At 39.8% G+C, this 20,740-nt stretch overlaps 1 protein-coding gene across 9 annotated transcripts in view; it reads left to right on the top strand.

Annotated features, from left to right (window-relative positions):
* ANO5 (anoctamin 5) overlaps positions 1–18,839 on the top strand; it is a 59,880-nt gene extending 41,041 nt beyond the window's left edge. For all 9 annotated transcript variants that reach the window (XM_014951627.1, XM_014951622.1, XM_014951626.1 and 6 more), the window contains 10 exons: positions 643–794; positions 5,064–5,138; positions 5,789–6,011; positions 8,029–8,198; positions 9,445–9,542; positions 9,809–9,939; positions 11,479–11,684; positions 12,735–12,916; positions 14,040–14,145; positions 15,040–18,839. In XM_014951627.1, coding sequence (XP_014807113.1) covers positions 643–794; positions 5,064–5,138; positions 5,789–6,011; positions 8,029–8,198; positions 9,445–9,542; positions 9,809–9,939; positions 11,479–11,684; positions 12,735–12,916; positions 14,040–14,145; positions 15,040–15,261 — 1,565 coding nt within the window. In that variant the 3' untranslated portion in view covers positions 15,262–18,839. The remainder of the gene's footprint in view (positions 1–642; positions 795–5,063; positions 5,139–5,788; positions 6,012–8,028; positions 8,199–9,444; positions 9,543–9,808; positions 9,940–11,478; positions 11,685–12,734; positions 12,917–14,039; positions 14,146–15,039) is intronic.
* Positions 18,840–20,740: the final 1,901 nt, after the last annotated feature.

The raw sequence follows: 20,740 nt of genomic DNA, 5'->3' as shown, positions 1-20,740 counted from the left end.
TGCTGAAGGTTTACATTTTAAAGTAGTTTATAGAGGGGTTTTAAAGTGTTATATAGTGTTATAACTTTTATAGTTGTTTATTTTACATACAAAACCTGTTCTGTCTAGTGTCTTAGAGATTTCTTAAGCCAGCCTCACTCTTGATCATATGAAAAGCATCAGACATTCACTGTCTTTAAAATTACCGTGATATCAAATAATCATCAAAAAGCAACAGAGATCTTTGAACATAGAACTTGACAACAGTTCTGCTTATTTGTAATTGTTCTTCACGTGCTCCAGGTTTATACACAAGCAATTAGTTGCATTATCACATTCCTTTATTAACTCTGTATTGCTATTTGCGTATGAAAAAATAGTGAAGCTGTAATTGAGCGTGGTTGCCATAACCATGACAATACCCACATCCTGTCTTGGTGTCTTCCTCGTCACCTGCTTCTGGAATTCAATTAGCTAAGAAATTACTTAATCCATATTATGCTCTTAGCTGTGAATGGGAATGAATCAATAAAAATGGATGGGTCACCTTGTGAGGGTAAATAATAGACAGCAGAATAGGAGCCAGCACAGAAACAAGTTTAACTTTGTTCATTAACTTGTTCATTTCTCCCTTAACTACGTTTTAATATTTCCAAATTGCAGTTACGCTTTTCTTGGAGTTTTGGAAGAGACGGCAAGCTAGACTGAAATATGAGTGGGATTTGGTTGATTTCGAAGAGGAACAGCAACAACTTCAGCTGAGGCCTGAGTACGAGGCAAAATGTACCCAAAAGAAGAAGAATCCCGTAACTCAGGTATTGATGCTGCTGGGTTGGCAGGTGTGCAAATCCGGTCGTGTGCTGAAAGATAGTTTGATAATGCGAGGATTCTGCCTCAGGAGGGCCTGTATCTCGTGGCTGGGTAAAGGTTTGGGACACAGACACAAGCAATGCCCTTGGCTATCGCATCTCCACAGAGCAGGGTTGATGGCAGCAGTGAGCTTGGCTGAAATACGTAGAATGTGGTGCCAACCACACCCTGACTGAACACAATAGGTTGCGTCAAACATCAGAGCAGAACCCAGTAACGCGTTGTTTTCTCGCTGAAGGCGTCGGGTTGGTGAGTGCTGAGGTTTGTGCTCTTTGATTGACAGGTATCAGAGATAAACACTGCAGCGTGGCTGTGCTAGTGTCAGTAGATCCAGGAGTGTGTTTACCCTGGCACAGAGCCACTGCCGGGTGGCTGTCCCGCTCCCCCGTCCGACGGGACCAGCGACTGACAGCTGTCATGGAATAATAGAACCATAGAATCATATGGGGTTGGAAGAGACCTCTGGAGATCATCTAGTCCAACCCCACCACCGGAGCGGGTCTACCTAGAGCAGGTTGCACAGGAATGTGTCCAGGCGGTTTTTGAATGTCTCCAGAGAAGGAGACTCCACCACCTCCCTGGGCAGCCTCTTCTAGGGCTCTGCCACCCTCACAGGAAAGAAGTTCCTCCTCACGTTTAGGTGGAACTTCTTATACTCAAGTATACAGCAAGAGGCTGCTGTCACCAAAGTAGCCTCTTACACATGACAAACGTGCCCCATCTCTTAGGCCACAGCTCTCTTCCCGCAGATGTCTTTTGTTATCTAGGCTTTTGACACAGAATAAATGAGAACCTGGAGGTTTTGCCTCTGGAGCGTGTGCATAAATTTAATTATCCTCTGTTGGTTTTAATTTCCACTGGAAACTGATCCACTAAATAGGGAATACAAAGGCAAAGTTTACAGCTTTCACTCGGCTAATGCCATCTTCACAGTGTCCTTCACGTTTCAAGGTGACAGTCTCTGAAATGACACCTTTGAAAGCCCTCTTTCTCGTCCCTCCACAACAGAGAGGACGCAGGCATCTTGATCTAAGGATACAGAGGTGGGACTGGCTGTGGGTTTGCTCCTGATAGACAACTGCTTTGTTTGGGGGATGCTAGAGGGATGAAGGCTGCTGAAGCCCTGTGTCTGAAATCTGATTGAGGTACAATTAACCATGCTATTTAACTCTGTTAAATGCTGTACGGAAATGCCTGCTAGAAGTTAAATCATCTACGTTTAAATTTAGTTTAGGTAGGAGTTATTTGACAAATTTAGGGATCAGATGGTTGCATTCCAATACAACATCTACCACCTCACTTTGACGCAATTTTAAATCATCCTTCCTCTTCCTAGAGCTATATATAAATAACTTATTTTCACTAGTCGTGAGTACACTAAGATAACATAGTCTCTGGAAAAGAAACAGAAGCTTAGCCAAAACACAGAAAGCATCATTGTTATATAAAGATATATAATGACTCCTGTCATTCAGGGCTTATACATTAGGAAATTAATCGTATTTACGATTAGGAAATATATACATTAATTAGGTTAGGAAATATATACATTAATCGTATTTCTTATGAGAGACAGTGTTTCTGTCTCTCCTGCTTCTGCACATGCAGCATGAATGTTGTTCTCCTTACCCCTGTAGCTTGTACACTGTACAAGTTACGCAGAGGTCTTTGATAACAGCGCACTATGGTTTTGAGTGTAGCTCTGCCAAGACTGATTCCTGCACACTCAGGAAAACGGCTTCAGATAAATCAGTTATTGATTAGCTCATTCAGCTAATTGAAAACAGATGCCTGCCTGTTGCATGTTTTTTGCTACTTTGCACCCCTGTGTACGCTCAGTCTCAAAACCTCTATTTTCTGACACGGCTGCACAGTGACCAAAACCGGTTGGACCGTGGTGGTTTTGCTGCAGTTGAAGGAAGGAGCAGGGGGAGATCCCGCAGGTGGTTCATGGCCCTTGTGTGCCCCGAAGGATGGGGCTGCAGCTGAGGGTGATGGTGTGAGGAGAGGGAAGCCATGGGCTCACTCGCAGGCAGTGGTTATGGTCAGCGTGGACCAAACCCCATCGTCTGGCGAGGTGAATGAGCTGCAGCAGATGGCAGCCAAAGATGGTATGGGTGAAGGGCATTTGTACAACTGTCCTGAGGGAGAAGATGGTTCTCTCTCTAAATTAGTCCAGATCTCTTAGGTAGGATGGTTTATTTGGACTTTATTCAGGGAATAGATGTTGGACTATAATATACTTTTCTTATCTCAGAGAGAGATACTGCACTGTACTGTGCTTTCTAAGAATGCATTAACAATTACCATAAAAATTCAATGACCGTACAATCCTTTATTTTATGACACATCAATATATTACTCTGGTGGATCTTTAGAAGCTTTTGTGTGGCAGGGTTTAGGAGTGATCCATATCAATAACCTGTTAAAGCAAACCATGCGGATTAGCCACGCTGTGGTGTAATTTCCTTTCATTAGATAATGTGCAATCCTGAACACGTGAAAGGACGGGGATTTCAAATCAGTTAATTCTGCAGAGTGATAAGTTAATACATGTACAGGTCACTGAGTAGCTTGCATCCAAAGGCTGCTTTTGCTTCACTCAGCAAATTATTTCCTCATTATTCCTGGCCATGATTCAAAGCTCTAGGTGCACTGAAATAGAAATGCCCATCTTGAGGCCTTAATTAACACCTCATTTCGTCACTCTGCTAAGCTACCTGGCTAGATGATAGCTAAAATCTGGTTTTGCTGCTTGCAATAGAATCTTAATTTACGTAAATAGTGAAACATTCCGTTCAAACCTAGGCTCTGTCATTGCACGTTATTGTCTATGTTTTGTTCTAAAGTAGAAAACTTTTGAATAGCCCAGAATGTGCGAAACATTTCTTAGTATAGAATATATGTATTACTTATTAATACATAACAGGTATAAAATGTTATGAGCTTACGTAAAGCCACCTGGTATCTGTGCTTGTATCTTATCTTCAGCTGTTTTTTATAGTGCTGTTATTAGAGCCTTTATTGTCATCAAACAACTTGTTGTGACTTGAGACTACAATATTATGTTTCGTAAGTATACTTAGGCAGATACAGGCAGTGTATCTCTCCTGAGGGAATAGCACGTTGCACTTGACACAAAATCACATTGCTATGAGCTGATTGACTGAAGAATATCCCCATCAAGAAGAAATGCTTGTGAAACAACTGCCATCCCTTGGTGGCCTCAGAGACGAGCGCACAGCTCAGTTGTGGCCATTGTATTCAGCGTAATTACACCGAGTTATGTGCGTTGGGCACACTCTGGGCTTGGGTGCAACAGAAAAGAAACTCTTTTCAACAACATTTGACAGGTTCAGTATCTTCTGTTGTCAAAACAAGCATTTCCTGGTTTAATATTGATAATATACTTAATATTGTGCTCGCCTCTAGTAATGGGTGCCCCTTTGTCCAAGAGGAGCATAATCATACTGCAATGCCTTGTCCCAAGAGTTATCAAATTCAGATGATTTTTTACTACATCTTCTTCCACTGGCGTTAGTTCTTAAACGATCCTTTCTTAATATGTATAATCTGATGTTTTAGGAATTAGAATTGGTTGCGAAAAAGAGAACTTTACACCACCATGGGAAATTGTTCATGTGCTATATGGGGATACTCTCTTGGGTAAGATGGAGCTGCCCTGTGCTGCAGCAGAGATTGGCAACTAATGAATGTAGCCATTTCTTCAATTAAAAAAAAATAAATTGAAGGAGTGGAGGAAAACACTCTCTGGCTGTGTGGAAAAATATGGTACGTCCAAGTAAATGACCATTTTAGGAAATCTCGACATAAAGAATTTCTTAAAATTCAGTCCAGTTGTGGCCTCAGAGCTGTATGACAGAGCATTACAGTAATACTTCTGTCCTGTTCATCTAATGAAGGAGGTGGTCTTTTTCCTTCAGCTACCGGTTGATTTTTGCAAAGGTTTAACCATTCTTTCCAAGTACTGTCTTTACTTTTGGCTTTGTTATGGCCACTTCTGTCCTAATCTTCCCACCCCCTCCCCACCGTATTCAAAATCATGTCTTATCTGCCCTTTTTGAGGGTGGGTCTGAATGGTTTTCCTCGGATGTGGGCACTTTCACACAGCTGATGAGAGCTCTGTGTGCTGCTTGATGTTGGAATAAGATGATGGATTTGTGAACTGTGCTGTGCTTGCTTGACTGTTTCAGGAGATGGAGCCTTATTTGCCTTTAACTAGCCAGGCTGTGCGGTTCTGCATCTCAGGAACTACAGTGTTGTTCTGGGTGAGCATCTTTTGGAATCATCATTTTAATATATATCAGAATTGCTGATCATAACTAATTATGACATTAACACAGTCCAGTTTCAATCACAACATTAACACATGCTTTTATTATTGTCCTGCTGATTTCCTGCGCTCATGCAAAATGCACTTCAATTCAGATTAAAAAAAAAAAAACGACCTTGGAAATCAGTCATTAATTAGTAATTTGATTGGACATTTTAGTATAGGGATCATTTTTTCTCTGCCTGTTAATAAACCATACTGAAAAAAAGGCAAAAAAAAAAAGATACTATTCACTACAATGAAATATCTACAGAGTGAATTTCAGGTGGACAATATAATCTAACTTCTCCCTTCCATCTCCATTTCTATGAGCTTGTATCCTTCTGCACTATTTATTTTTTATATATTGGCATTAGATTGTCTGGTTTTCTTGTGTTAATGAAATAATTTTGTTAGCTTTAATGTGTCTAATATAACAACATGTTCTGCCTTTGTACTTTGCATTTCAGCACTGCTGAACTCATACCCATAAAGAATAAAATTTTGAAAGTACAATGCATGTTGGTTTACGTTTCACTTCAAAAGTTGCATGTATACAGCTACACTGAGCTATAAGTACATTTCATATCTTTGTCCTTTCCTTAGGTGTCTCTGATTATAGCCAGCATGATAGCTGTGATCGTGTATCGTCTTGCGGTGTACGCTGCCTTTGCCAGCCTGATGGAGAACACTCAATCTCTAGAGTCCATCAGTGGATTACTGACCCCTCAGCTGGCAACTTCGGTCACGGCCTCATGCCTGAATTTTGTCATCATCATGATACTGAATTTCTTTTACGAGAGAATAGCCATCTGGATTACTGATATGGGTAAGCAGTGTACTTGAAGACACAACTTTCCAGGAGTTACCAAAGATAGAGACCATCTAAAGGTGCTCTGTGGAGTTGTTCTCACCTTGGGCCCGGTGGGAGCACTAAGACGTTGGTTGTGGCTTGCAGCAATGACTCTGTCCTATCCATGGCCATACTGAAGGTTTTCCCCTCAACTGAATAGTTATCATAAGCTGGTTTCTCTTAGTATAATGTTTACTTACATTAAAACTAGTCTACAGAAACAATTGTAGTTCTGAACATAATTAAAAAATATCATGTGTACATTTAAGTCACTAAAGCAAGAGCAAACTGTATTGATTTAGCAGTATTTCAACTAGAAATCCTGAAGATAGATATTTAAAAATAGATCACAGCTTTCACAGCCATCTTTACAAGAAAATGGACGAAATAATCACGTCTCTTACTTTGGGAGGAAAAGGTAGGAGGCTGGGGGATGGGATAGGACAGTAGATTTTCCAGGGTTTCTTTTTCTTGGCCCTGTTCCCCTTAGCTGGGGGTTTACAGGTTTGGAATTAATAGGGATTGAAGGCAAAGACTGAGCAGGTTGAGATGCTGGACCCAAGCCGTGTTACTGTGGCTGCAGCCACTGGTGGCTTTACCTGCAGATTGTAGCAGATTTCGTGTTTGACTCCTGCTTGCCTGTTGGAAATACCCTTCCCTAGAGCCTTAGAGTCTTTTTCTTTGTTTGCCCTTAATGATTTAGATGTACAAGTCCCTGCAGTCGCTTTATAGAAAGAAATAATTGCAGAATATTCAGCTGGAGATGGGAGAGCTGAAAGCATTATGTATTTGTAGTTTGTACAGCTGTCATAAACACAGTTGGGTGATCTTTGTTTTTTATGAGGTCTTACAAGGGGAATCAAGAATTGAAAGGTGTTTGTTGCAGAAACTTAACGGGGTGTTGCACTGGGTTTATTTTGATTTATCATGGACCATCTCTTGACTCAGAGATCTGTATTGTTTTTCTCACTTGGCAAAATTAGACCAAAGAAAGACAGAACAAGAAATAAGTAAAATTTCCCCTAGCAAAAAACCAAAACACAACAACAACACCACAACAACAAAAAAAAACCAAAACGGAAAATCATCATTTTTTAAATCTTTCTTTCTTGAAGGCCATAAATCATAAGCACAAAGCTTCAGCAATGTTATTTTGCTGCTTGCAAGTGTGGAGGAATAATTTCTTAAGTGTCGGCACTACCTGTGGGTCTCAATTACAGAGGCAAAGTAAATCTGTTTATTTTTGTGGGACTGCTGCCCTCCTCTGGTGGCCATGGCAGCTCTGCTTGCCCAGGCTCAGAGACACAGTTGGGTCCAGGGTATGAAATACATTGTCTGCTGTTGCCAGCAGTATCTGTTCTGACTCTTGTCACTCTTGAATTCCTTCAAAAGGTTAAGCCAGATTTTGTTCTTTCTGATTTTTGATCTCTTCTCCCTACTTACTCTAAGTCTCATATTCCAGAGGCACAGGGCCCATCCAGTTTCTGCTGATTTTCAAGATAAGTTACACACATACAACATATTGAAAAAATTAATACTGTAACATACTTCTCTACAGCAAAGAAAAAAAATAATTCTTTATCATGTGCACTGCTAACAGTGGAATTTTCATAGTCCAGGAGAGACTGCTAGTGTTAACGTTTGAGATACATCTTGGATCTCCTAAAAATTGTGTCAGATTTAAGGATGGTTAAGTGGTAGTGGACAGTACAAAAAAGGGGAAATTGAAGCTTATAAATGTTTCAAGAATGAATTTCACTTGCCTGCCTACTGAGAACATTGCATTGTAAATTAGTAAATTAAGGATAGGCTGTCTGAGAGCCAGAGCTCCATCTGCTGAACTGTTTGTAGGTGGTTTTCTTCTTTTTTCTTTATTTCTTTTTTTTTTTTTCCCTTTGGGATGTAAGGGCACTGTGGGTGATGAGTATTTATGAATCTGTATCCTTTTAAAGGTAATAAAAGAAAATAAAATCACTGTTTTCTGATTTTACAGAGATTCCCAGAACTCATATGGAATATGAGAACAGGCTCACGATGAAAATGTTTCTGTTCCAGTTTGTCAACTACTATTCATCCTGCTTCTACGTGGCCTTCTTTAAAGGAAAGTTTGTTGGTTACCCAGGTGCCTACACATACATGTTTAATCGCTGGCGAAATGAAGAGGTAGGACCTTCTTGATGAAGGTTGATTGAATAACAATAAACTAGTTTAAACTTTTATCTCCTCCAACCTGTGCACTCATAAGTCTCCAGGTGCAGGTTTGGTTTGGAGTGAGCTGGATCTCAGCTGGCCATTCTGAGGCTGATGGAGGGGCTTCCAAGGACTCTTCCTTCTGTTGCTAGTCAGGGAACCACCACCAGTGAAAATCTGTAGCTCTCAGTCACAAGGGTGAAAAAAAATCAAAAAAGCTTTTCTTTGCTCCAGTTCTCCTAAAATACCAGTGGATCTTGCCATAGGTCTTAAAAGTGATCCTCTAGGTTGAAGAAAGCTAGTATAAATGGAAGTGGTCTTTGGCTTTTGGGTGTCTTCATAAGCTTTTCGAGGCACTACGTTTTCAGAGAAACCATTTGATAAGAGGCATATGTATAAACTTTTGCTTTTTTCCCTGATTTCATTGCTGATGATGCTGTTTGTACGGAGATGTAATACAATATTTAATGTGAAGCATTGCTTGGGAGTCAACAGCGGAGGAAAAAGTTCATGCAAAACACAGTGAAGTAATGGAGTGCATTTACTGATAGAGTATCTCCTGTTACTGGTCTGGCTGTTACGTTCTAAGTTTGGGTAGAAGTGGTGCTGAGGGACGTGGTTTAGTGGTGGTTTTGGCAGTGCTAGGTTAATGGTTGGATTTGATGACCTTAAAGGTCTTCCAACCTACACAGTGCCTATGATTCTGCGATCCTGTTCTTGAGAAGGCCTCAATAAAGAGTTGAAACTTTAAAACTAGTGTTCTCAGCAAAGAGCAGAGACCAGATACTGGCAGGTATTTAAATACATCTGCTGTAGGGATATGAATAGAAAATGCAGGTGCTTGCTAGGACAGGGGTGGCCTGGTGCTGAGGGCTAACCGAGAGCCATAGCTTCACCTTGCTGGGGCTGTGGGGTGGCTGCTGCCTTCAGATCCTGCTGCCCCGTCTTTGTGTATCTGCACGGTGGTCAGCCTGAAGCATCTCTGAATTACTCTGTCTTTAAATGGTCACTATGTCTTGGTGTGTGTTTTATCAACACATTGATTGTGACAGCTTTCCTGAGAGGGTATCTTAGCTGGCAGTCAAGGTGGAAATTAATTATCGTCCTAACAAGTTTTAAGAATTCATCTTTCTTTCATTTATTCAGCAGTAGAATATAGGTTATCTGGGTTATGATGTCCATTATTCATGTCCATTAACCTCCAATTTGTCTCTGCCAGTGCGATCCTGCGGGCTGTTTGATAGAACTGACGACGCAGCTCACCATTGTCATGGCTGGCAAACAGATCTGGGGGAATATCCAGGAGGCCATTGTACCGTAAGTTCTCTCTTACACTGAGGTGCCCATAGTATAGACAGAAGAAATTCTTGGAAGGAGTGCTATCAAGTATTGCCATATGAAGAAACTAAGAAAATTTCTGTAAATTAAGCACAAATTCTGACAAATAGACACATTTCATGGAGGCTTTTGGCCTCTTTTTGTGAAAGCCATGCTTGTAAAAGCATGTTGCAACAAGGAGCTTGCTTAGAGAAATGGATTCTTGAACTGCTTCTCCCATTGTTAACTTTTTTCTGCATATACAGCTGGATTTGTAACTGGTGGGGTCGCCGGAAAGCCAGAAATAATCCAGAAAATTTATACAGTCGCTGGGAGCAAGACCATGATCTGCAGATATTTGGAGCCTTAGGGCTGTTCTATGAATATCTAGAAATGGGTAAGTTTAAAAATACATATTCGGAATTGAGGACAGGACATCTTGTACTGACACTTTAAAAAAAAAAAATAGCTTAGCAATTAATTGCTATGGGTTGATGCCACCAGTGTCATCTGGTAAACAGGAGACGATTAACTGCTGGAAATCATCAAATAGATCAGCCCGATTAAAAACAGAAAACAAAACCGAAAAAACCTGCCTTTGCATCTCAGACTGCAGGGAATTTCACTGCAAAGACTGCTTGTTTCCCTCATTTGAATGGGGAACTTTATTCTGGGTGCAGGCAGCTGTCTCCGTGTCTGTTCTCTTCTTGTTCCCAAGCACGCTGTGAGCTGGTGTCAGTGGGAGCTGTGTGTATGATGCCAACCATGCCCTAAGGATGGGTGCTGCAGATGGGAGATCTGCAGACTGGGTCCCAGAGAATCCTTTTCGTTGGAGGTTTGCACTGATGAGTGCTTTGATATGGTCCAGGAGACCAGCAGAGGGAGCATGGGTAACAGAGTGGGATTTTTCAAAGCTAAAAGCCAAAGCCAAACTAAATCTAAAAGACACTAAAAAAAAAAAAAAATTAACACTTTTCAAAGCTAAAAGCCAAAGCCAAACTAAATCTAAAAGACACTAAAAAAAAAATAAATTAGCATTTGTCTGTTAGAAGGCCGAAATTTGTCGAAGTGGACCCCCGTGCTGTTTTCTATGTACAGAAATAACTATTGTCTAGAGCTTTGCTAAGCTAGTAGGAACTTTGTTACTTCTCTAAGATAAAGAACTGATCACTGAAATCGTGGAAGAGCTGATGACTGGTGAATGGGAATTTATTTTTATCGGCTGCCTGAACCAGACAAGATGTTCTGTTTCCTGTCTTTAAAATATAGCAGCAGTACTGCCTGTGCACTGAGGGCTGTCACACTCTGTACCATTTTTGTGATGACTAAAGGGGTCATGCGTATTTTATCTGCAATTCTTAAACTAATGTTAAGACTCCCCAATGGAACTATTATATACAGAATTTGTATTAATATTTTGACTAAGCCAATAACAATAGGAGGAGGTAAGTGTGGAATAAAAGCGTTTCCTAGTTTTCATTTAGGAGAGCGGTCTTGCTCTGTACAAACTGCAGGACAGGAAAACTAGCCGTTTTATTATATTTTAAACTGCTCCTCTCTTGTAATTTAGAAATGTGATGTAGGAGCATGTTCCCATTCCCCTACAGATAAGTTCCATTCATGAGAGAACTGCAGCGTAATGAAAGAATGAGAACCCAGCACTGCTGGAAATTTTGGTATCCAGCATCACGAGACAGGACCCAAATGCCCCGTTCCCTTGGGTGCTGTGAAGAGCAGCCCTCGGGAACTCAAGAAGTCTTGGGCCTGAGGCACTTTGTCACTCAGCTCAGACCAGGGCTGGAGATGATTTATGCAGCCTGGTAGAAGTTTGCCATTTGTCTGCGAGTGGCAACCTGCATGTTTCACTGTCTCATTGTCACCCTGAGGGTGCTTTTGTAGAGGTAGATTTTGGCACTTTTCTTTTTCTCCCTTGCAGTCATTCAGTTTGGATTCATTACTCTCTTCGTGGCATCCTTTCCGCTGGCTCCCCTTCTTGCTCTGATGAATAACATCCTGGAGATTCGAGTAGACTCCTGGAAATTAACCACTCAGTACAGGAGACCCGTGGCTGCAAAAGCCCATAGCATAGGAGTTTGGCAAGAAATCCTGAACGGAATGGCCATATTGTCTGTTGTCACTAATGTAAGTATGCTAACTCTGCTACAGCAACTTTGATTCTTCCACGTGCTCAGAATTTGCCGATTTAAAAATCAACTGATGCTTTTTCTCCTTCATCAACACTGTTCACTTTATCACACGTTAACCCTACAGAGGTACAGCCAAACCATTTGGGTGGGTCAGCTTGTCCGTATATTGATGACGTGACGTGCAGCTCCCAATCCACATTTCGTTGGACCAGAATCTTTCATTCCCTTGTCTGTGGTTTCCAGCATTTTGGAAAAGCGTAAGCCAGTCTGAAGCGTAGTCTGAAGATCGTAGGGGACAGGAGAGGTGGATTAATTCTGTCGGCCAAGTGGCATTCCTGTCTCGTCGCTGTGAGGCCTATTCTGTGGGAATTCTGCCCATTCAACTGCTTCTGTATGGGGACAGTGGCTCAGAGTATTTTTTATAAACTGGAAACTAAATGCTGTGCTAGTAGTTCATCTGCAGTATAAAGTAAAGCAGGCTGCTGAGCAAAAGAATGGCTTCTTTTTAATGTAGAAGAGTAAACAGTATCAGATCTGCAGGTGTTTTAGGCAACAAACCCACTTGCAGGTATTGCCTAATTATTAAGGTACCTGGGCATCTTGGGCATCTCAGGTTTCTCGGTAAAATGTGCTGGTAGCCATTGTTTCCTTTTTAAATACTCCTGGAGAGAACGGCTCCCCTTCTTTCACAAAGTGATCACACTGGATTCCGGTTCATCCTTTCTCACAAGAATTCAAAACTGTATCTCTTCTTTCACTAAGGCGTGTTGTGATCACAGACAGAGGACACTTTGGTGTGAGGGGATATTTGGGATTTGGTGCCTCTTGTAAGGACTGTTCACATACTTGGTTCACCGAGCGCTGGTCCTCGCAGCAGAGGCTGCAGTCAGCACCTTTACCAAGGCAAAGTGCCCTAATCGTGCTCCCCCTTGCTTAAAAGATCCCGGGTTACGCCACAGAGTCACTGTACAAAAAACCCTTTATGGAGCTGCTCCCAAGTTTTGTGTGTCACTTCCTTAATTTCTTTTTCCCATTTCTTTTTCAGGCTTTTATTGTTGCATTCACATCAGATATGATTCCTCGTTTAGTTTACTACTATGCCTATTCTGAAAATGAAGACTCCCCTATGTCTGGATACATAAACAATAGTTTGTCAGTGTTTCAAATCTCAGATTTTCCTGACAGAAACAAGCCTAAAACGAATCCAGTAAACTTTGTCATATGCAGGTTGGTGTAATGATAAATATTCTTATCGCTTTGTTTAGAATGCAGCATAAGAAGTCAATGCAGGTCTAAGTAGTCCACTAGAGATGTCATTCTTATCATCCTAAAGTGTGAGAGGTGATGTTTAAGCTATTAAGAAGACAGTGCTTGTGATGGTAAGAGATCATGCCAGCAATAAAAAACAAATCGCCTTTTTGTTGCTTAAGAGTCTCATTGCTAACAGGTTTTTTGTTTGGTTTTTGTTTTTTACTTTAAATTAAACTATTGATTTTTGAGTGATGGAGAAGATTTACAGCTCTAAGGTGGCAAGCTTCAGCCTATATTTTCAAAGGTTTTTAGGCTGCAGTGTCTTAAGTGGACAAAGTATCACTAAGGGGATGTTTAGATTCCAAAGCTGAAAATGAGATATGGTATTGAAAGTCAATTGTTATTGTGCTAGATATCACCAAGGGTCTGGGCCATCCTGCTTTCATTTGAAAAATAGTCCTTTCTCAGTAGAAGAAACATTGGAGGTTCTAGAATAATTGAGAAAGAGCTTTGGAGAAGTACATGGTAAAAAAAAGAAAAGTATTGATTTGATGAAAAAAAGATAATTCCCAAACAAACAAACAAAAAATCAAAACTAAAAAGCCAGAACTTTAAGAAGAAGTTATATTTGTATGTTTTAGCTGTAAAGCCCCAGGAGTCTTTATCCTGCTTACACATGTGAGTGGAGAACGCATAGTCAAGACTGTCCTTCCATTAAACCCTGCATCTGCTCAGTCCACACTCTGTCAAATCTATCACACTTATTCAATACTTGTCCATTTCTGTGTGACACATTCCATCACTCTGACCTGTTATTATTTCATCACTGCCTGAAAAAAACGTAACCTGTGTATAAAACTGCACTTCTCACACCTCCTCTCTGCTCTCTTGCTGTGAATGCAAGGATGTTTAAGCAAAACATAAGATAGAAACAAATTGAGAGGCAACCTTTTTTCCTGCAAAATGAAACAGGCCATTTAAAACAAGATGAAAAGGTTCCTTAAGTGACAGCTGTATTTGCCTCTAAGTGTCACCGAGCTTGTAGCCTGTCTCAGACTGAATATGACATTTCACCTTCCCATGTCTTTCTATCCAACAGGTACAGAGACTATCGATATCCTCCAGATCATGAGAGGAAATATTTACACACTATGCAGTTCTGGCACATTCTTGCTGCAAAACTGGCCTTTATAATTATTATGGAGGTATGTTGCCTACAAAATTTCCTTCTGAAATCGGTACCTTATAGATTCTCTAGGTAGTTAATAATGTTAGTTACTAATGTTACAGAGAACAGAATTACTGAGAGTATAAAATAGTTTCTTCCTGAAGTAATAGCAAATATTCATGTCCTAAATGATTACTATAACTAGGTCTTTTAACTTCAGAAAGATAACCTCAGAGTAAAAACAAAGAAAACAGCTGAGCAGACTGCTAAATTTGATTGAAATAAAACGGCAGAATAACAAAGAAGGTCTTTATGCAGATGGAAGAGACATGAACCACGAGGACTAGCACTTTCACCCTGACTGGTTTCATTAAAGAGCTCTATGTGAGATGACTATTTAAAATCCAGAAGGCATTTTGCAGGGAGGTGTATTGGCTAAAATTACATAAATCAATAACTTCAGTAACTGGTACTTCAGTATTAAGCCACTGTCTTGCAAGTTTTGAAGGGAAAAGGAAGTTGTTCAAGTGCTTTTCTCATCACTTGCCCTGCTGTATCCTATCAGTTCTCAACAGCTGAGTGTTATCAGCACAGTCACATGAATTTCCTAAGAAACCACAGGGAGATATTCGAAAGCGATGCTAAGGATTCAGAATCTGACACTTAGGTTTGCTGATTCATAAATAGTTTGGAATTAAAGTTTCTGCATAAAAGGAAGCATTTTAATCTCAGTGCACATCTCAGATACACGTTAGTTTGTTATGTATTGTTCCAGGACAGCCAAATGAAATGTATTCTGTTTGTGAACAGAAAGTGATCAATTTTGCGTTAGATAAAAATAGGTGTTTCATGTGTTTCATTTGCTAATGAGATGTTACATCTCTCCTGGCTTCCTGTTTTATATCATTTGTCTGTTTGTTTTTTCTTTCAGCATGTTGTATTCATCGTCAAATTCTTTGTAGCATGGATGATTCCTGATGTCCCTGCAGACGTGAAAGCCAAAATAAAACGTGAAAAATACTTAACACAGAAAATCCTGCATGAATATGAACTTGAAAAACTGAAGGAGAAACTGTGTCAAGGTGATAAACTAGCCACGGAAAAGGAGTTCATCGCCACAGAAGGCAGAATGGAGTTATCCAGAGCAATGTAGTTGAAAAAACAACTGTTTGGGATTTAGCTCATACTAGCATTTTTATCTGTGTTTTGCTCAGTATGCAGCATCTTGAAAGCTATAGGACAGTTTCAACCCTTCGCTTTCAGTCCAAAGACTTTAGACTTTTCTTTAAAAGTCTTACTGAGCATTCTAGGTTTAGTAAAATCTACTTCACTGTATGACTTCAGCACTGTTTTCTATTTACCCTTCACTTGGAATAGTAAGTGTAGTCTTGTAATCCTAGAATTTGTATTCCCAGTATTGGGAATGTTACCCTCAAAGGGCTCACAGGATGTGATACGGTCATTACCACAGAGCTGTCCTCCTGTTGCTAAATGTGAGGTCCTAGGCTGTATCCCAGCTGAACGAAAAGGATATCAGAGAGGACTCCTGCTGTGGAAAATGCTGAGAATTATTATTTTTATGACATGATCATTTAAATAGGAGAACACTCCTGCTACAAGGGTTAGGGCTCGGGGCTTTTTTTGTATCTGCTATGTCTTACAAAGCATTTGTTTGCAGCTTTGAACTTCTATACGCTTTTTGGAAGGAATTCATTTTTAAAGATACATTGGCTTAATTCCACTTGGAATTATTTATAGGCGTAGAATTCAGTCAATACATACTAATGAAGGAAAAAACCACCATAATTTTATTTTTATGAAGATATCATCTGCCAAAGAGTTTGCTCATTTAATGCAAATATTGTGGAATCATCTAATTACAGGGGTTTCTTGGAAAGTTATATACAATGGGGAGAAGTACAGGAAAATTATTTTTTTTTCCTCAGTCTCTAAAACTGCCATTGGAAGATCATGCTTGACATTAGTTTTGGCCAAAGCTGCTCCTTTCTTTGGTTGCTTGGTTTGGATTCTCTGTGAATGCCAACAAAGGTCTAAAGCTTTTGTGTCTGTACTGGATGTACAGAGTGTGCCTGCACAGTGCCGGGCGCTGGGAGCTGCACCGCCACACTGATTCATCTAGCTGGATGCTTTCTATGTGGATTTTTATTCAAAAGGTTTTAAGCATGCTAAATAATCCATGTTTACGTTGTTGTTTTTGTCCTTATACATAGGCGCCTGGTTTTTCTCTTTTTAATCTTTAAGGTTTTTTAGGGTGGTTTTTTTTCTGTTTTGTCATGGGGCTTTTCTACAAAGTTACGGAGTTTATAAATATATAATAACTACTTGTGCAAAGTAGCTACCAGATGTTTGTGAATGTGCCCTCATTTTATAATTTGGAGCGGTTAGGCATTTTAATCATTTTGCTGTATATCCAAAACATATCAACACTTCCATGCTTAGTGCCTTGTTTATTTGCGTTTGGCAAAAGATGTGAAAGTGATGGCTACGGAGAAGCGCCTGTTTGCGAGGGGTGCTTGCAGGCATGGGGATACTGTGAACCTGCACGCGTGGCTGGACAGTGTCAGCCAAAACCATGCCTGCCTCCGCACGCTTCTGCTCTCGTGTCATGCAAACTGCTCACAGGGAGCAGCACGGACTGCTCAGCTATAAAGCAGCTTCAGACTGCTCAGATCAAGTAGCAGCAGACTGTTGAGTTCTCTCCTGCTGAAGTACACTAGCTAGAGAGATCAGAAACCGTACTATATTTGCACTTTGAAAGTTATACTTCCTTGCAAGTATACACAATAAAAAAAAAAATCAGATTTGTATTCCATATCAGCCAAATTATGTACTGTTTACTAGATGGACAAATTCAGGTTGCCGTATTTTGTTTTAGCAGCCCTAGCTGCTACATCTTGGGATGCTTGGCTAGGGACATTAAAGTTGTAACAGAGTTTTAAATCAATGTCTTGAGTCGAACTGTCATTATTAGCAAAAGTTTTGACATTGAAGTGCCTACCTCGAAGAAACATCCCCTGGTTTGGCTGCCAGTCTAGGAGTTGAAGCAGATGTACATTTCTCATTACTCTTAAGTTATTCAGCTTCGTTCTGTAAGTTTGCTTGATAAATCAAGCAGGTTGGCAGTTCGTGTTCGTGATGAACTGGCCGTGTTCTTGACTATTCAGATACATTTGAAGGAATGGATTTATTGGAGGAGTGCATGTATAAATAAATTTGCTCTGCTGCTTAATGTATAAGCCAAAGAAGAGTATCAGTCACTGTAATTATGTATGAGACACCAGAATTTACAGAATGCAAGCACTTTGCTGCTTCTTACACATATACTGTTAAATAAACTGCCTAATTTAGATTTCACGGTTTTGTAACTCTTAGCAATGCAAACAATTGCTTCAAATGGTAAGGTGATGAGATGCAAAATGATATTTCTATGCAAAACATACATTCTGATTGAAGCTGAAAACAGATTTGAAAATTGAGCATTAGATGCACTATTCCTGCTTACAGAACGTTAGTTTCTTCAGGTCCTGTAATAAAGTGTCCTAACGTACTGCACTTTAAAAGATGCCAGCAAAATAGATGTATTGTGAATGAATAATGCTATTTAGAAGCAAGATGGAGCAAACCAAGGAAATACCTTAGTTTGGGATACAGCATTGATGTGCAGAAGCACGGCATGAAGACCCTGAATTTGAATTGGTTTTTTTACCCCTACTTCTTGCTTCTTCAAAACTTATTTTTTAAGATCAGTTCCTATGTAATGCTATACAAACAGATGTTTTGCATATGTTGTATCATACAACAGAAAGTGAAAAAGACCTGGGATCAGCTTATTTGAAGAGAAATATTTATATCTTAAAAATATATCATTCTACTTCATAGCATTACTTCTTTGTATATAGAAACTGTTGAAAAGAGAATGTGTTATATTAAGAGCTAATGTCACATAACAAAATAAATCTTAAGACCTCTTTGTATAACAGTTTGCCTTTACTTGTCACTAAGCAGCATTTTGACAAAAGATTATTAGTATTATTAGGATTATAGTGGTTTACATACATATATACATTTCCTGAAGTGTTCTTGAAAAGTGACAAAACCAAGAAAAAGGGACTGGTCAGTTTGGGATGTGCTTATTATTACTGTTGGAATATTTGATTTTGATGTGTTTAATGTATGTATCTAAAAGTGTCCTTTAACCAAAGTGAAGATAGTTCTTTGTTGGAACTACTGTAATTTAAGCAACAGTAGATTGCTTCATTGCAATTAGTTAGAAAAAGCAAACTGGCCTTTCAAGTGTAATACAATCAGGGATTGTTATTTTTTTTCCCCCAATTAAAATTTAGTATTTTTGCCTTGGAAAGATTTGATGTGGTATGTTCTAAGCAAATGACTGCAAAGTAAGAGTGCTACTATGAGACACTATTTTTTCTAGAAGATTTTGTTATTATGCTTTTACTTTTTTATGTAATATGATCGGTTTTAGACAACAGAACGGGGTGAGAATAGGTGGACTTTCCAGCTGTTCTGTGTGTACTGCTTATTTTGACTTGTCATGTAGTCTGAGTGGCATTTTTGTCTGCTAAGTATGTTGCTGATATATACGACACACTAATGTTGGAATACATTTTTTTAAACATTGCATTCAGCTAACTTATATATGTACATTTAATAAGACCTAAATGTGGCAAATAAAGCAGTGTTTATTTTTAACGTGCTGTCAACTTGTTTTTTGGAAATTCCAAGAATTCAGAGAGGAGCTGATGTATTAAAAGTTCATTGCCCAGAGAGCCTCATGGAGAGCAGCAGTCATACAGATTTCTGCAACTCATTGCAGGATATCTGGGTGCCTTACAGAGTTTCCCTGCAGTTGTAACGTCACAGGATTTGACTCAGATAATTGAAGAAAACCTCCATCTGACTGCCATCTCCACTTGGTTAATCACATTGTGGAACTGGCTTTTCTCTCTTTGTGCATTTCCTAAGAATGAGTTACCAGGGAAAACCCGTTCTGAGTTCTGCATATATTGTATAGATGTATATATTGTATATATGGACCGAGATGGCACGAGTGTGTGATAGCCCATGAGAACTTTGCAAATTCCTTACATTAGAAGACCACAGTTCAGTAAAAAAGACTCGACACCTTCATCTTCCTTTAGGGTACGGTACAAACAGTATGTTACATGCACTCATTTTCAGCCAGGCTGCTTTTCTCTTTATTCTCTGGCTGCAGGTTTTATTCCTGTGATGTTAGGACCTGAGGTGACTTCTCAAGTTCTCACTCACACACGCAGTTTTCACACGCAGCGCGAGTGGTTCACGTACGTGCACTTAAATAGCTCTGAGCCCATAGACTGGAAAATATGGCAGAGCAAAAGCTTTTCCAAGGGACTGGTAAAGTCTTACTGTTCATATATACCTCTACATATTTTAATCTTTTTTAAAAGTCACTTCTGGCACCGGTATAGGGCTTTGGATTAAATCACAGAGAATCTAGATGCAAGGTTATGACTTGCTCTTAACAGACAGCATCAGCACGTGTTATCTCTCCTGTTACACCACGTTATCAGAACTTCTCTGTCAACAGGGCCACCTGCCAGACCGGGTTGGTCATTTCCTTTGTAACTTTGAAATGATTATGAGAGATGCAATAGCAGTAATCAAATGAAAGAAATGCATGAGATGAATAAAACAATCTTGTCTATATTAAATAAAAAGAAAAAAAAAATGAAAAGACCGAAACAATGCTACTACCACTGTGCTAGAAACTGAGGTATCAAGAAATTGGTAGCAAAAGGAAAGTGAGAAAGGAGGGGGGAAAAAGATAGACAAAGGCAGGCACTGTTGCCATGCAGGATATAGGGGATATTTATGCATTATGAAAGTGTTAAAAGTCTTAAAAGGTGCAACCTTTGCTCTTGGGAGGTTAAACCTTGCCTCCATTGAAGCCTGTGGTAAATGGGTAATGAAGTTTAATTGGGGGTACAATTTCATCCTAAGCCAATATTTCATAAGCAAGAGTAGCATGGTAACTTGTGAGACATTCACAAAGCCTGGAACGTGCCTGGCTCTCCCCGTGATCAGAAATTGTAGCCACCCTTTGAAAGTCTTAACTCTTTCCTTTATCTTATGCAGTGAATGAAGAGGTGCACCAAAATTTTTGTGGTTGTACTTTTTGCATCGGAAAAATAGGTAAGGCATCTAGTTTGCTCAATGTCTTCATCTACCCAGATTAAAGGGTCTTTCTGAAAACAAGTGTGTATTCGATGCTAAAAGTGGTAGGGAGCATTGAAACAGAAGAAATGGTTTGAACGTGTACAACTCGGGCAAACTGGGGTAAAATACACTGTCATGCAGGAGCAGAAAAATACGTAATGCATTCCCTAGTAAATCACTGGAAAAGACTGGCAAGATGTGGGAGAAAGTATGTCCCAACATATGAAGTCTGCACATTTCATATCCATTTCAGATGTGTGGACTCTGCAACAAATAAAATCTTGTCTAGATGTTCAATATTGGAAAAAAGCCAGCGTGTCTGAAAAGAATAGCTTAAACGTGGCACTGAAAATACATTGAGTTCAGCACAACTCTACCACTGGCAGCTCCTGCAG

Source organism: Calidris pugnax, unplaced genomic scaffold (assembly GCF_001431845.1).
Source record: "Calidris pugnax isolate Ruff unplaced genomic scaffold, ASM143184v1 scaffold183, whole genome shotgun sequence".
Lineage (NCBI taxonomy): Eukaryota > Metazoa > Chordata > Aves > Charadriiformes > Scolopacidae > Calidris > Calidris pugnax.
Note: the sequence above shows the minus strand (reverse complement) of the source record. Positions and strands in the feature narration are given on the sequence as shown.